Consider the following 15,679-nt stretch of genomic DNA (forward strand, 5'->3'; position numbering starts at 1 on the left):
ACCTAATCTCCATACCGCTTTGCCTTTGCCAAGCTGACTGTTCCACCAATGCCTCTCTACACCATACCATCACATCCATCTGCCATTCTGTCTGCTACATAATCTCTGTAATACAGCTGCAATCCCTTCTCTGTATTTACTCAAACAATATGTTCTGCTCTTATTACTGTCCCCGCAAAACAAAACCCTTCTCATTCACCCATAGTGCTGGCCGTATTCTGCTGCATAAATGACAATTATAGTGAACATTGAACACTATGGGCCAGATGTACGACCAATCCATTTTGCGAGTCACAAATTGTGATTTTTTGCGACTTGCAATTTGCGTCTTGCAGAACATAATGTACTAATGTGTCTTAGACACATGTAGCGATTCTCAATGGGGTCGCAAATTACCTGCCTCATCACTATTCACGAGGCAGGTTGCAATTTGCAACCCACTGGGGATGGCCACCACTCACAGCAGACCACCATGTCTGTGACTGCTTTTTAAATTAAGCAGTTTTTTTTTAATGCAGCCCGTTTTCCTAAAGGGAAATGAGATGGATTTTAAAAAAAAATGAAACAGAAACTTTTCATTTTTCTAAGGGCAGTCAATGGTCCATGGGACCGCTGCCTGCTCTCGTAAAATATTTTCGCTTCCCAACCCAAAGGGGAAGGGGTCCACTTGGGACCCTTTCCGTTTGCGACTGGCTTACCATCTACTTAAAGTAGGTGGTAACTGTGATAAATGCGGTCGCAAAACAATTGTACGTAGCAATGCGACTCTCTATTAGGAGGGGACGCCCTTGGCACACCGCTTCCTAATAGAGACTCGCAAACGCTAGTTTGCGAGTGGGTAAAAGGTTACTGACTCATAAAATAGGAATTGTACATACCACAAACATTTTGTAGCGATCGCAAAAGGGCCAAATTCTCATTTGCAACCGCTAAAAAGGGTCTTACATTTGGCCCCGTGTCTCCGCCAGTGGAGTTGCTTACTCTGATGTCATGAACTCCCTTGTTGATTTTTACAGACATCCATTCTATGCTGTAGGTTATGCATATGAATCGTGTTGTTTATTATTGCCACTTATTGATATTTTAGAATGTTCTAAGCAGATATATATATAGTGACATAGATGGGTTTAAATTATGCCCTCAATTGCAACCATCAAGCACATTTTGCTCAAGGAAAGCAAATATGTCTCAAAGCAGATTTCCTGAGCGTAACTATTCAAAAATTTTATTTAGCACCAAACTCTGACAGTGTCTTATTTTACAACAAAACAACGTTATACAGAATACGCGGTGCATGCCTGCTCTATTGCTTTTCTATTGACTCCATTTTGCACAGCAAAAAGTATGTGAACTCTTTAACGAATAGCATTCATTCTATAAGTAATCTGAACTAGTCACAAAATTGGAAAGCACTCCTTCGTGCATTGGTCCCTTAAGAACATATTCATAGGGCTTTTCCCAGGGGGGTAGCATGGCAGCCTCGTTGCAGAGGGCCCTCCGGGATCTGACCCACTTCCAAGTTTACCACAGACTTCCACTGACAAACGGTTTCCTTGGTCATTCGATGCAATTTCATTTCCCTGCACTTTTTCATATATGCTTTAAGCAAATTATCGTTCACGATTTAAAGAAAAGTACTTTTTCGACAGATACCCAGCAGTATGGCCGACCTACGGCTAAACGAGGATCCCCTGCAAGGATCGGCACACGGTTCGGCCGGAAGTGCAGCGAGTTTAACCTTTGACCAGTTACCCAGGTATAGGAGCTTCATGCAGCAATCAACAAAAACAATATCTAATGGTAGGTGATGTTTAACAGAAATGTACGAAATGCATAGCTAATATTGATATAAGTTGGTATCTTTTTCTAGTCTTCAGAGAGTGTATTTTAGTGATAGTTGGGTAGGCACAGGCAATGAGCAATGCCTTTTATGGACAGGATTGGGCTGGAGTAAAAATCTACTTCATTAATTCATTTTCATACCAGGCCCACATTGAACCATCTGAAGGGCTGTCAGAAGCAAAACCGACCCTCTCCTTGAGAATCTGGGGGAATTCCCCTAAAAGAAAAGAAGTGAGGCAGAACAGTGCATTGAACTGTTAAAAGTCCATCAACGCTGGGAGGCAAAAGTAGCCATGGAAAAAATATTCAATGTCAGGCCCAAATACACCGCTGTGCTAGGGAGTCTAGGAGGAAAGCCAGCTATCGTCTGCTGGATTTGCGTAATTTTAGAAAAATATAGGAATAATTGGTGCATTTTATTGCAATTTTTCAAATGCATTGGTTAAAAAGGTCTTATGATTTTCACTAAATTAAGATGAAGACCTGGTAAAGTATTCTAGCATTACCCGGTTTGGCAGTTTATTTGTAGCATTTTTTTCTCTGCATCAGTAGATCGTATGTGCCTAAAAATTATGTATACTTGAAAAGCGGAAGAGAAATATCAATAGCAAAGAAGTTCCTATCTGATCCAACAAACCCTACTGTAAGAAATGCTCAACGTGGGTTCTATTCTGGGCAAATGTTGTGCCCGGTGATCTACTGTTCTTTACTTGTTCTTTGCCTGTTAAACATGGTGCATCATTTTCAAAAGTGATGTTAACGCTCAAAAATATGAATGCAAAACCGTGGTGCTATTAAAATAATCAGGGAAGCTTATTGTGCAAGCTTGCTTCTTACAGTGCCAGGGACCACCCAAATAGCCTCAAAATTTAGAGAGCTGAACTATCCATCAAATAACAACAAGTAATGCAGTGGGGCTGGTAAGTTTTGGCGGGAAGGGTCGGACGGGACACACACACGCACCCACACACATAACACTCACAACCATGCATTCACACACATGCGCACACACACACATAAACCCATTCATTCACAACACTCTTTTCCAAACATTCATAAATGCGTTCACGCACACACCAAACAATTTAAAAAGAAAACAATGTGCTGCCTCAGCGGTTCTAGAAGGCTTGGGACTGGTGCCATCCCTCATTGGCTGACCTAGGTCAGCCAGTGAGGGAAGACAGCAGTCCCAACGTCATCACAGAGTGGAATTAGGGTCAGTGAGACTACTGAGCCCCATAACCCTGGGCGCTTCAGGGCTTAAAGCTGAAGCGCCCAGGTGCGAGGCAATCTGTGATGCTACCCCTCGTCACAGAGGGGAGGGCCTCAGCAACCTGTGCTGAGCTGAGAACGTCAAGCCCACCGTAGCTGTGACTTTCTCAGCCCAGCAAAGTTCAGTTCAGGCAGCCAGAAGCCAGCGCTAAATGAGCATGTCTGGCTCCTGGCTGCTTGAACTGAAAGTGAACAGTGTCTGTCAGGCTGACCTTTGTTCAGCCTGACAGACACTGTTCCTATGGGGCCAAAGGTGGGGTGGTTGGTGTGGCCCCTCTGCCCTAATGGACCGGCTGCACCTGTTGTAATGCCTATTTCAACATTAACCAGTATGTAATACATGCAAGTCGATTCCAGTTATCACATTGCTCATTATGTAAACACACTGCTGTTAAATCTGTTTCTTTATTAACCATTTCCCACACACCATTGCCATGCCATCTTCCAGATTAGTCACCATGGAAAGCACAATTACATTACTCATTTCCACATTAATGGCCCTATAAAACTACATTGTTATATCAGTGTCTATATGGCTAGTATGTTAAGGTTACATTGCTCTATATGTAAAGCATCTCTGCCATGTCAGGTTGCCACAGTTTTTCACCACCCTGACACACTGATGGGTGCTAGAGGTAGGACATAGCTATGTCTGTTTCCACATTGCTGAGCATGTAAAACACTATTACCACATCCTTTTACACATATTACATCACTCATGACATGTTAAATGACATAACTGATTACATCTCAAGTGACATAATCATGGTGACACCATCCTGCAGGGTTTGTGGACTTGTAATAATTTAGCACGCTACACCTGTCGATAATTGTATAACCACCTTAATTGGATTGCTCCCCTAAAGACTTATTATGCCAGCAAGCTAAATTCAAAAGGTTGACAGGTATTTATTTTGCCATGAAAAAGATACCTTCCTCCAGGCCCAATGAGCAATGCTCTGTAGTTCAGTAAAATACACTACACACGTTCCTGAGATGGGCATAATGGCATACGACCTTACAGTCATGCTTACAGCACCAGTTAGAAATAGCTCACCTCAAAGTGGGACACAACTACAATCTACATCATTCAATATTCTGCAATGCCTCAAAACCTTCACTGACGTTCTGGAAATACACATGCCCAGCTTATAGAATATTTACCATAGGCACATGCCTAGATATCAAATTGTGGTTAATGTATTGTCAACAGCAGCTTTGGTCTTTATAACAGATTATTAGAATAGGCTTTTGATGTAAGCTACAACCTATTCTCCAGTATTACATCTTTCATAGATTCACATGCTTGTATCTTCCCCGTCGTCATGGTGGGAGTCTCACGGTAACAGAATGACCAAAGCAGTATCATAGAGAAGATAAAACTGCATAGAAAATCCCATAGGGACTATAGCATTTGGTAACCAGACCATGTCGTTATTTGGTCCAAAAGTCAGCCAATCAGCATTGCTGCCCTGACCTCACACTCCCCAGCAGAAGCTTCCTGCCTCAGATTTCCAACCGCCTTCGTGTGAGAAAGGAGTCTCCCTGAGCTCTGCTCAGTTTACTGTTCCTGAGTGAACTTTTGACCTTTTGATTCTTATATCCTGACTTCTGGATTAAGGTATTGTGTGACTATATTTCTCAATATGGCTGAAAGCTCTAAGAAGAGGCTGTTCAGGCCTTGCAGATCCTGTGGGAAGGCCAGGCTTTTCTCAGAAGACCCTCATAAGGACTGCCTATACTGTCTTCATCCTAAGCATGTTGCTAAGGATTGCAAACACTGTAGAACTTTTTCTGTCAAAACCCTTAGAGACAGAGAAGCTCGCTTGCTGTTATGGCTTCAGAAGAAGAAGGCCATATCAGACTCAGATTCTGGGGAGGAATCTTCTAAACTAACACCTAAGAAGAGAAAGGCCTCTATTTCTGAGGAGAAAGTGGAGCCTAAAAAGAGTAAACCTAAGGAGAAAGCAATGTCATCTCTCCCTATTACTCCTCTGAAGAAGCTGTCAGACCAAAAAGGGACAGGGTCCGCTCCGTCGACCAGTTCCCTAACTTTTGTTTCAAAATCTGTGGAAAAACCTTCAGTTCCGTCGACGACTGCACCGTCGACGACGACTTCGTCGACGACGACGGCTTCGTCGATGACAGGATCTAAAGCAGCGTCGACGTCGACGACGTCGACGACCACGACGTCGACGAGTAAGATTATCCCGTCGACGAAGAGACCGTCGCCGACCACGACGACGACATCGTCGACGAAGAGCTCGGCGACGAGGATGTCGACGGGGGCCCCGTCGACGGTGGACCCGTCGACGACGGTTCCGTCGACGGTGTCGTCGACGGCACCGTCGACGAAAATTATACTGAAAACGGCAAAAGCTTTCAAATCTCCACAGTCGAAGACTATGATTTCAATCCGGTCTTTTCAGTCGTCCAAGGGTTCGGCGACTATCAGCAAATCGGCGGAGTTCACATCATGGACGAAGATTTCACCTCTCCCACCATCTTCTCTGTTAGAACAAGACTCAGATGGAGAGGAGTCCTCAGGTGCTGCCTACAGTCCTTCACAGCTCCAAATAAAGAGCCAAGACACAGATGAGGAGGAGGTATTCTCCTTTAAGGACAGAACTCAATCTTCCAGGTATGAGTCTTTCCAAGACACATGTGAGTATAATGAGGAGGAAGAACAACAAGAGGAATCACGTGAGGTAGAGCGGCAGGACACAGTTTCCATTCCGATATCTCTTGTATCTGACCTCAGATTCATGATAAACGACTACTACCGTCGTTTCCCGGAGGCAAACGCCCCTCAATCAGCTACGCCAATAGACTCTTCGCAGCAAGCCAAGGCGAAGGACACCATTCAAGATCAAGGGGTGAGATCACCGCCTTTGGTTACAATACGAGATGACCTAACGGAGTCCGACGAGGATGAACAACCCGAAGAAGGGGAGCTTGTTCATGATGCTTCGGGACAAGAATGGAATGAATACATCTTGCCATCGGCCCCGTCACCATCTCCACTGCCATCCACCTCTCCTCCTCAAGACATCGGAGGTTTCCACGACATCATGGAAAAAGCGGCGAAGAGGTTTAAATTGGATATGGAGGTTAAAGAAACAGACTGTTTCTTGTATGATTTCAAGGACGATGCCAGGAAATCAGCTAGATTTATTCCAATTATCCCTCATATTTGGGAAGAGGGCCTAAAATTTTTGAAAACTCCGGCTTCCATAGCGGTTTCAGTCCCAAGGATTGAAAAGAAGTATAGAGCACCAGAGTCTGCTGCAGCCTGTCTAATAGGACACCCCAGACCAGAGTCAGTTGTGACGCAGGCGGCGCAGAGAAATTCAAAGAACCCGGTGGCTACTTCCTTGGTGCCACCAGACAAAGAAGGAAGAAGGATGGATGGTGCCGGTAAGAGGTTTGCAGTCATGGCAGCCTCTACTATTAAGGCAGCCAATGCTATGGCCCTAATTAGCCGGTTCAACAGGCAAATGTGGTCAGATCTGGCACCCATACTGTCTGCGCTTCCGGAAGACAGGAAAGAGGAAGCGGTGGCCATCCTCAAAGACGGAGCAAAGTCCGCGGCTGAATCCATTGACATCGCCATGGATGTCTCATCTATGGCTTTCAGACAGATGGCTGGAGCAGTTTTGCTTCGCAGACAAGGCTGGCTTAAGGCTACCTCATTTCGTCCAGAGGTGCAATCGAAGATTGTGGACATGCCGTTTGACGGCGAAAATTTATTCGGGAAACATATAGATGAGGCGTTGCAAGGCATCAAATCCGACACGGATACTGCTAGAGTGCTGGGATCTCTTCAACAAGGAAGGTTTCAGTCCTTTCGTAGAAGAGGTACAAGAGGTCAATTCAATCAGAGAGCCTCATATCAGACCAACAGATATCAGCCGTATAACCAACAGAATTATTGGCAATACAATTCAAACACCCAGTTCAAGCCCTACAACTCCTCTTACCAGCAGCAATCTAGGGGCAAGTCTGGCGCCAGAGGGAAGAATCAACAGTCTAACAGACGTCAATGATTTCAGGCCGGCGCTCCCCACAATGCAGATCCCGGAAAACGACCACTATCTGTCTCAATACTTCAACAACTGGAAGTCCATAACATCGGACAAATGGGTTCTAGATGTCATCAGCAGGGGTCATACCCTGGAATTTGTAGAAATACCACCGGATCATCCCCCGGTGCTCAGGCTCTCTCAACATCGTCAGGAATTGCAGAGGGAGGTCCTCTCTCTTCTGCAAAAGGGAGCCATAGAGGAAGTGCCACAACATCTCAGAGGGAAAGGCTTCTACTCGCATTTCTTCCTCATCAAGAAGAAACAAACCCTGAAATGGAGACAGGTATTGGATTTGAGGGATCTGAATCAATACATAAAAAAGATTCCATTCAGAATGCTATCATTGCAAGAGATCCTGCAAATGTTAAAGGAACAAGACTACATGGCGTCTTTGGATCTCATGGATGCGTACTTCCATATTCCAATTCACTGGAAGCACAGAAGATATTTAAGATTCATCGTGGAGAGTCGCCACTTTCAATTCAAGGTCCTTCCATTCGGCCTCAAATCGGCCCGAGGGTGTTCACCAAATGCATGGCCCCGGTGGCAGCCCATTTAAGATTGCAAGGGCATTACATTTACCCATATCTGGACGACTGGTTAGTGACAGGTCCGTCTTTCAGAGAAACAACAACATCTCTCCAGTGCTGCATTCGACTGTTCCGACGTTTGGGACTGAGGACCAACTTAGAGAAGTCCTCACTGACTCCAGCCCAGGGCATTCACTTCCTAGGAGCGTGGATATGCACCAAGGCAGTGAAAGCTTATCCTTCCAAGGAACGGATGAAAAAGATAATGGGTCTGGCCACGACCCTTCAGTCAAAAAGGTTCACTTCAGTGAGAATATACAAATCCATGTTAGGGATGATATCTTCTTGCATCCCACTGGTACCAAATTGCCGTCTTCGAATGAGACCTTTACTGGAACACCTGGACGAGCAGTGGGTTCAGTCCAAAGGCACCTTCGAGGATCACATTACCATCACGAACCGTATGAAGGTGGCCATGTCATGGTGGAAAGTACAGAAGAACTTGGATCAGGGCTTACCCTTTGTGACTCAGACTCACGATTTCGTGATGACAACGGACGCCTCCTTACAAGGATGGGGCGCACATCTTCAGGAGCTGGAGATCCAGGGTCTCTGGTCAAACTGGGAGGCACAGCTTCACATAAACATGCTAGAACTCAAAGCTGTGTTCCTGGGGCTCCAAGCCTTCCTACCCAGGATACGACATGCATCGGTGCTTATTCAAACGGACAGCACCACGACTATGTTTTATCTGCTAAAGCAAGGGGGAACAAAATCCAAACAACTGTCGATGTTGGCGCAAAGAATCTGGAAGTGGCTGATAATCCACGGCATTTCAATCCAAGTGCAACATATACAAGGCATCCTCAACACGCGGGCAGATGCCCTGAGTCGCACACCGAATGTGACGCACGAATGGGAACTGCACGACACTCAGCTCCACAGAGTGTTTCAAAGGTGGGGCACTCCCACATTAGACTTGTTCGCAACCAGGGACAATTCAAAGTGCGTCCAGTTTGCGTCCAGGTACCCTCAACAAGATTCCAGGGGAAACGCATTCCACATGGATTGGACGGACATGTTTGCCTACGCGTTCCCTCCGTTTCCACTGATACCACGAATACTTCGCAAAATGAGGGCGGAACCGTGTCAGGTCATACTGATAGCACCAGCCTGGCCGAGGCAGGCATGGTATCCAGAACTGCTACGGATGTCAAAGGGCAACAAAATTCAGTTTCCGACATTCCAGAACCTCATTTCCATGAAAAACGGTCAGATTCTTCATCCGGACCTGCAATCGCTAAAATTGTCCGCATGGAACCTCATGAGCGGGAATTCCAGGAACTAAACATTCCTCAAGAATGCAGACATATTCTGTCACAAGCCAGAGCTATGTCAACCAACAAGACATATGCAGCTAAATGGTCTCGTTTCTGTCACTGGTGCGACAGTCAAAACTTGCATCCGTTAACAGTACACCCTGAAGGTATTCTACCCTACCTGTTATCACTATCTAAGGCAGGACTGTCGCATGCCTCGGTAAAGGTACACTTAGCAGCAATATCACGCTTCAGGAGAAAGCCAAACGAGCCATCTCTCTGGTCTTCCAGGCTAATAAAGGAGTTTATTAAAGGACTTTTTAGAGTTTTTCCACCCATTCGGCGCCCACCAGTGCCATGGCACCTCAATACAGTCCTGTCGCAACTTATGAGGCCTCCTTTCGAGCCTATCCACAACACAGACTTACAGTTTCTTTCATGGAAGACAGCCCTGCTCCTCGCATTAACATCAGCAAGGAGGGTTAGCGAAATTCAAACCTTTTCAGTGGAAGAACCCTTTTTACAATTTCGCCAGGACAGGGTTATTTTAAGGACAAATCCTACCTTCATACCTAAAGTCCCTACGTCTTTTCATCTCAATGAGCCTATTATTTTGCCTACCTTTTTCAGCAATCCCTCAACTGATGCAGAAAGAGCATTGCACTCTTTAGACATTGCTAGATGTTTGAAGTTCTACATTGAACGAACAAAGACATTCAGCAAATGCAAACAATTATTTATTGCTTTTGAAGGCCAAAGGAGAGGCCTTCCTCTTTCAAGACTGAGTATTGCAAGATGGATATCATCGGCTATACTGAAATGTCATGAGAAAGCGGGAAAGCCGCTCTCTTCTACGGTGAATGCACATTCCACAAGAAAGATGGCGACATCAATGGCCTTATTCGCAGGAGTGTCGCTGCCAGACATCTGCAGAGCAGCGACGTGGAAGAGTGTGCACACTTTCACCAAGCACTACTGTCTGGACACTGCATGGAAAGAAGACACGGCAGTGGGACAAGCTGTTTTGAAACGCCTATTTCAATAAGGTACAATTTGATTATTTGCTAATTTGTCTATTCAGTACTTTTGCCTTATACTTGCATGTATTTTCATATATACATATGTCTCTGCATACTTGGTATTATACGGATATGTATTATTCTAACATTGCTTTATTGCAGAGCTTCCTTCTGGGTTCTGTCCTGGAAACGCTGCAAACCTTTGTGAGCACTGCTTACTTATCTGATACAAGCATGTGAATCTATGAAAGATGTAATACTGGAGAAGGAATTAGTTACTTACCTGTACACTATAGTTCTCCAGTATTATCTTTCATAGATTCACATGCGCCCACCCGCCTCCCCGTTTCGCAGGCAGAACCTGTTTCTCGGTATTTATCCATGTCTCTCACTCGGGGACGGAAATCTGAGGCAGGAAGCTTCTGCTGGGGAGTGTGAGGTCAGGGCAGCAATGCTGATTGGCTGACTTTTGGACCAAATAACGACATGGTCTGGTTACCAAATGCTATAGTCCCTATGCGATTTTCTATGCAGTTTTATCTTCTCTATGATACTGCTTTGGTCATTCTGTTACCGTGAGACTCCCACCATGACGACGGGGAAGATACAAGCATGTGAATCTATGAAAGATAATACTGGAGAACTATAGTGTACAGGTAAGTAACTAATTCCTTTTGAAACATCCCTGCATCCCACATTAGGTGCATTCAACTTTTACCTGGTCTAACAGGGAAAACATATTATACCTCAAAATTCAGTAATTTGTAAAAGGTGCACCATATACCTTTTAGAATCCAGTTACACCTGTCTCCAGGGCTTGCTCTATTTCCATGCTATCGACCCACAATGGTACGCTCAATTATGCTATGCTGTGTATCACTATGATGTTATTGCCATTAGAGATGTTATGAATTATATTATCATTGATGTAATTTAATATGTTATGAGTGATGTAATATATGAGCCCATCAGTAGTGCATGGTGGGGTTTTGTAAACTATAACTGGTGAATTTCAGATTTTTTTGTTTTTTACACATTCGTTTTTACCATATTACAACCTGTAACTACAAAATCACTGTTAGAAATGGGATTCTTGGTTGGCTGAGATATGCAACCAGGCCAGGCAAGAACCACCACTCTAGGCAGGGTAAGCTACATACACACTTAATGACAAGCTGTGCTCACCCTCTGGTAGCTTGGCACAGAGTGGCTAGGCTTATCTAAAGAGGCAATGTGTAACGTATTTGTGCAACACTCACACAGTAACTCAATGAATTGATCATAAAAAGAGTCCACACAGGTTTAGACAAAAACAATATTATATTCTGAACAAAAGAAGACCAAAACAACAAATTGAATTTTAAAGGAATAAATGCAGTAAAACGCTTAGAACCAAGCAGAACTAAAAACGTTACTTTAGGTCGCCCTGGACGCGAGCAAAGACATAGTTCAGATCGACTGCGATGAAGCACCAGATGGCTAGAGGACCCACGCAGGGCTCTGCGAACAAAGTATCTTTCCTGGTCCCAAGTAACTAGATGCGTCTAACATCTCGATGCTGTGAAGGTGATGTGTCTGTTCCGAAGAAGGGTGCTGAAGTTGAGAGGCATTGAGCAATGCACTAGATTCTGCCATGAAGCCCGGGGGATGCATCGATCTCACCGAGCTGCAGTGGCGGTGGTACGCTGTCTGATAGGTCGACTTTAGGAGGCAAATCGCTGATTCCGATGCGATGCACCGATTTTACTCCTGCAACCAGGTCAATGCATCGGTTCTGTTACACACAGAGAGGAGATGCATTGAAATCCATGTTGCAACTATCTGGGCCACTTCCAGTGAGCCAAGCATAGGAGCAAAAGTAGAAAATGTGATATCCCTAAGTCTCAAGCAACATGAGGCAAGCCAACAAGCCCTTGAAGATTGCTTGCACTGAAGACATAGTCCAGTTCTCTTACCACAGAGTCAGAGAGTAGCAGGCAGCAGGGCAACAAACAGAAAGGCAGGCCTTCACAGAAGTGCCTCCGGCAGAGCCTAAGTTGCAAGTCCAGTAGTGTCTGGAGTTAGGGTGTCAGAGACCCGGTACTTATACCCAAAAGTGCCTGTGAGGTGATGGGTGACTTCAAAGCCGCCCTCGTAAGTGCACAAGGATCCCTTTCAATCTGGTACTGTCTGCCAGGCTATCTGTGGGGATAGTCAGTCCTTCGTGTGGGGATAGGACACAGCCTATTCAAGCAAACTGATAGTCCCTCACTTCCATCCTGCTCAGGCAAGGCCATCAAAATGCAGATGTATGTAGCTGGGCACTTAGGCACACCTATCCTTTCTGTTTTGAGACTGTCTAGAGGGAATGCACAAAGTATAGATGTCACCCACCCCAGATGTGTATCGGAGACAGGCTGTCAGGCACACAGAGTGGTAAGTGTAGAGAAATGTCCACTTTCTAAAAGAGGCATTTCTCAAACAGTAATGTTAAATCCAGCTTCACCAGTAAGAAGGATTGTATCCTTACCATTCCAAAAATATGAAACGTGACAAAGCTACTCCTCTCTGATCAGGAATTACAGATTAAAAGTGTATTACAGATTCCTAGGCATAGTCTATTCGAGGAGTAGGCCTCACAGTAATGAAAAATAAAATAGGATGCTTGTCAGTACCAGGACTTGCAAAACATAAAGGTACATGTCCTTCCTTTTACTTACATAGCACCCTGCCGTTAGGGTTACTTAGGGCCTACCATAGTGGTGACCTATATGTAATCAAATAGGAGTTTGAAGTTTGGCAAGTAGGGACCCTCACTCTAGTCAGGGTAAATAGGCTGCATCCTCAGAAAAACCAATGCTCACTCCCATGGTAGCTTGGCAAGAGGAATCAGTCTTATCTCAGAGGCAACGTAAAAAGTATTCGTACACACACACAGTACCACAGTGAAAACAGTACAAAAGGACTCCAAACCATTTTAGAAAAAGAGCCATTTTTATCTGAATAGAATAAGGCCAAAACAACATCCAACATGCACAAGTCAAGATTTGAATTTTCAAAGTTTTAGCTTTTAGAAATCTATGATTGCGCTTCACCAAGACAAAGTACCTTAAATATGTTAAAAAAACAAAGGGGATGCGTCGCTTGTAGCGAGGGATGCATCAGCTCCTTAAGGTTGTGCAGAGTCATTGAGCCGTCCACGTCTGGGGTCGATACGTGGGATAGGGGATGTGATGCATCACCTGCAGGCAGGATACCTTGGTTCCTTACTGCTGTGTGGTGTCAATGATGAAATCGGCACCCAGCGATGATGCATTGATGATGCCTCAAAAATCAAGTCACTGCGTCGATTCCACAGTGTTGAAGCATGCCCTTTGTCAGAGTTGGAGCGGTGCATCATGGACTTCAGTGATGCGGTGCTCTAGACTCACACAGCAGTGGTTCTTTGAAGGCACTGCAACGAAAAATTGAGGTCTGCTTTTTACGCTACGATTGTTGCATCGAGCGGGGACCAAGTTTCTGTGCAAGGCAGAGGTGATGCATTGAGTTTTGTGATGATGCATCGATTTCGAACAACGCTTGGAGTTGATGCCTTGATGTTTCTTCTTGATGCACCAGAACTCACTTTCAGGGACCCAGGAACTGGATTTGGCACCACTTGGCAGAACAGCTCTCTCAGCGGAGGAGCCCAGATACCGGCAATTGAAGTCTTTGATGGCCCTGGGACTTTCAACAGGAGGCATGCTCAGCTCAAGTCCAAGAGAAACTTGGAACACAGGATGTGGAAAGCAAAGTCCAATCCTTTGACACCCAGGACAGAGCAGCAAACAGCAGGCCAGCACAGCAAAGTAAACAGCAAAATGGCAGTTCCTCCTGACAGCAACACAGCTGTTCTTTCTGGCAGAATATCATCAGTCCAGAAGTGTTCTGATTATACAGTATCAGAGGTCCAGTATTTATGCCTAATTCAGCCTTTGAAGCAGGCAAACTTCAAAGAAAGGTATTTGCAGTGCACAAGACCCTGCCCTTCCTTGCCTTGGCCCAGACACACTACAGGGGATGGAGACTCCTTTGTGTGAGGACAGGCACATCCCTATTCAGGTGTCAGGGTCATCTCCTCCCTCCACTCTAGCTCAGGAAGGCCCGTCAGCCTGGTGATGGTCCATCAGGATATTCAGGGCACTCCTCATCTCCCCTTGTGTGACTTTCTAGAGTGAATGCACAAACACTCCAACTGTCATCCTGACCCAGAAGTGTATTTATTGGCAAGCATTTGCACAGACGGGTTAAAGTAAGAAAATGACAACTTTCTAAAAGTGGCGGTTTCGGACCTGCAATTTGAAAACGAACTTCACTAAAAGATGTATTTTTAAATTCTGAGTAAAGAGACACCAAACTCCAATTTTCTAGCAGCTCCCGATTGGAAGATACGCTTGTCCGATGTTACAAGGCAGATCCATTGCAGACCTATGGGAGAGATAGGCCTTGCTATAGTGAAAAACGAATTTAGCAGTTGTTCACTACTAGGACATGTAAAACACAACAGTACGTGCCCTACCTTCTAAATACACTGCACCCTACCCATGGCACTACATCGGGCCTATCTTAGGGGTGCCTTACATGTAACAGAAGAGAAGGATTTGGCCTGGCAAGTGGGTGCATTTGCCAGGTCGACATGGCCGTTTAAACTGCATACACAGATATTGCAATGGCAGGTCTGAGGCATGGTTTCAGGGCTACTCATGTGGAGGGTACAATCGATTTGATTTACCTGGTGCAATGTACTAGGAACTAATTAGTAAATCAAATAGGCTAACCATGGTGAAATCACAAACCAGTACATTTTAGACCAGGAGTACTTGCACTTTAGCACTGGTCAGCAGTGGTAAAGTGGCCAAAGTCCTACAGCCAACAAGATCCAGCACACAGTCATCAACAGAAGATCAGAGGCGAAAAACAGGGGAAACTATGCCAGGTCTAACAGTTGTGATGAGACTAAAGAGTTGTGTAAAGGAGCATCTTGTCAGGGCCACTCATCTACCGCGTGGCTTTTTAGCGATTGTGTACATCTGTGCTGAGCCAAACATTTATTCTGGATTCTCAAACCCCCTCACAGCCTTTGCACCTGCCATGCCAACAGTGGCTGCTTGCTTAACAAAAGTCTTACCTCTAGATTAAAGGAGGAGTGTGAAATTCCAATCTCAGCACAGGAAATCAGAATTATGAATAGTGCATTAAACAGGGTTCCCCCGCCACCCCCCCCCCCCCCCCCCCCCCAAATATCCTCCCCTCCCAGATACATTTCTACCTTTAAAACTGCCAACATTTACCTGGTGAAAAATGCTCTGTAACTACTACTGAGAAAGGTTGAATTTAGTGCTGGCAACCCCAAATTTCACATGTAATTCATCATAAGAAAAATCCATAATCAGAGGTAAATATCGCACCAAGCTACCCGTATTTACCAGATGCTATAAATACATTCTTCATCCAGTCTGGCTCACTGTATAAAGGGCCTGGTGCTTTCAAACTTTCTTTTAAAACCCCCTCTCACACATCTTGCTTCATGCCTTCCCCCATTACACCAGGTCTGCCAATCAACTAGTTTCACTGTCTGTGCCAGGTCTGCTGAC

At 45.0% G+C, this 15,679-nt stretch overlaps 1 protein-coding gene across 2 annotated transcripts in view; it reads left to right on the forward strand.

Annotated features, from left to right (window-relative positions):
- Positions 1-15,679, forward strand: part of C12H16orf78 (chromosome 12 C16orf78 homolog) — a 219,738-nt gene that overhangs the window by 147,252 nt on the left and 56,807 nt on the right. For both annotated transcript variants that reach the window (XM_078669856.1, XM_078669857.1), the window contains one exon: positions 1,650-1,800. In XM_078669856.1, coding sequence (XP_078525982.1) covers positions 1,650-1,800 — 151 coding nt within the window. The remainder of the gene's footprint in view (positions 1-1,649; positions 1,801-15,679) is intronic.

Source organism: Lissotriton helveticus, chromosome 12, assembly GCF_964261635.1.
Source record: "Lissotriton helveticus chromosome 12, aLisHel1.1, whole genome shotgun sequence".
In the NCBI taxonomy this organism is placed as follows: Eukaryota; Metazoa; Chordata; class Amphibia; order Caudata; family Salamandridae; genus Lissotriton; species Lissotriton helveticus.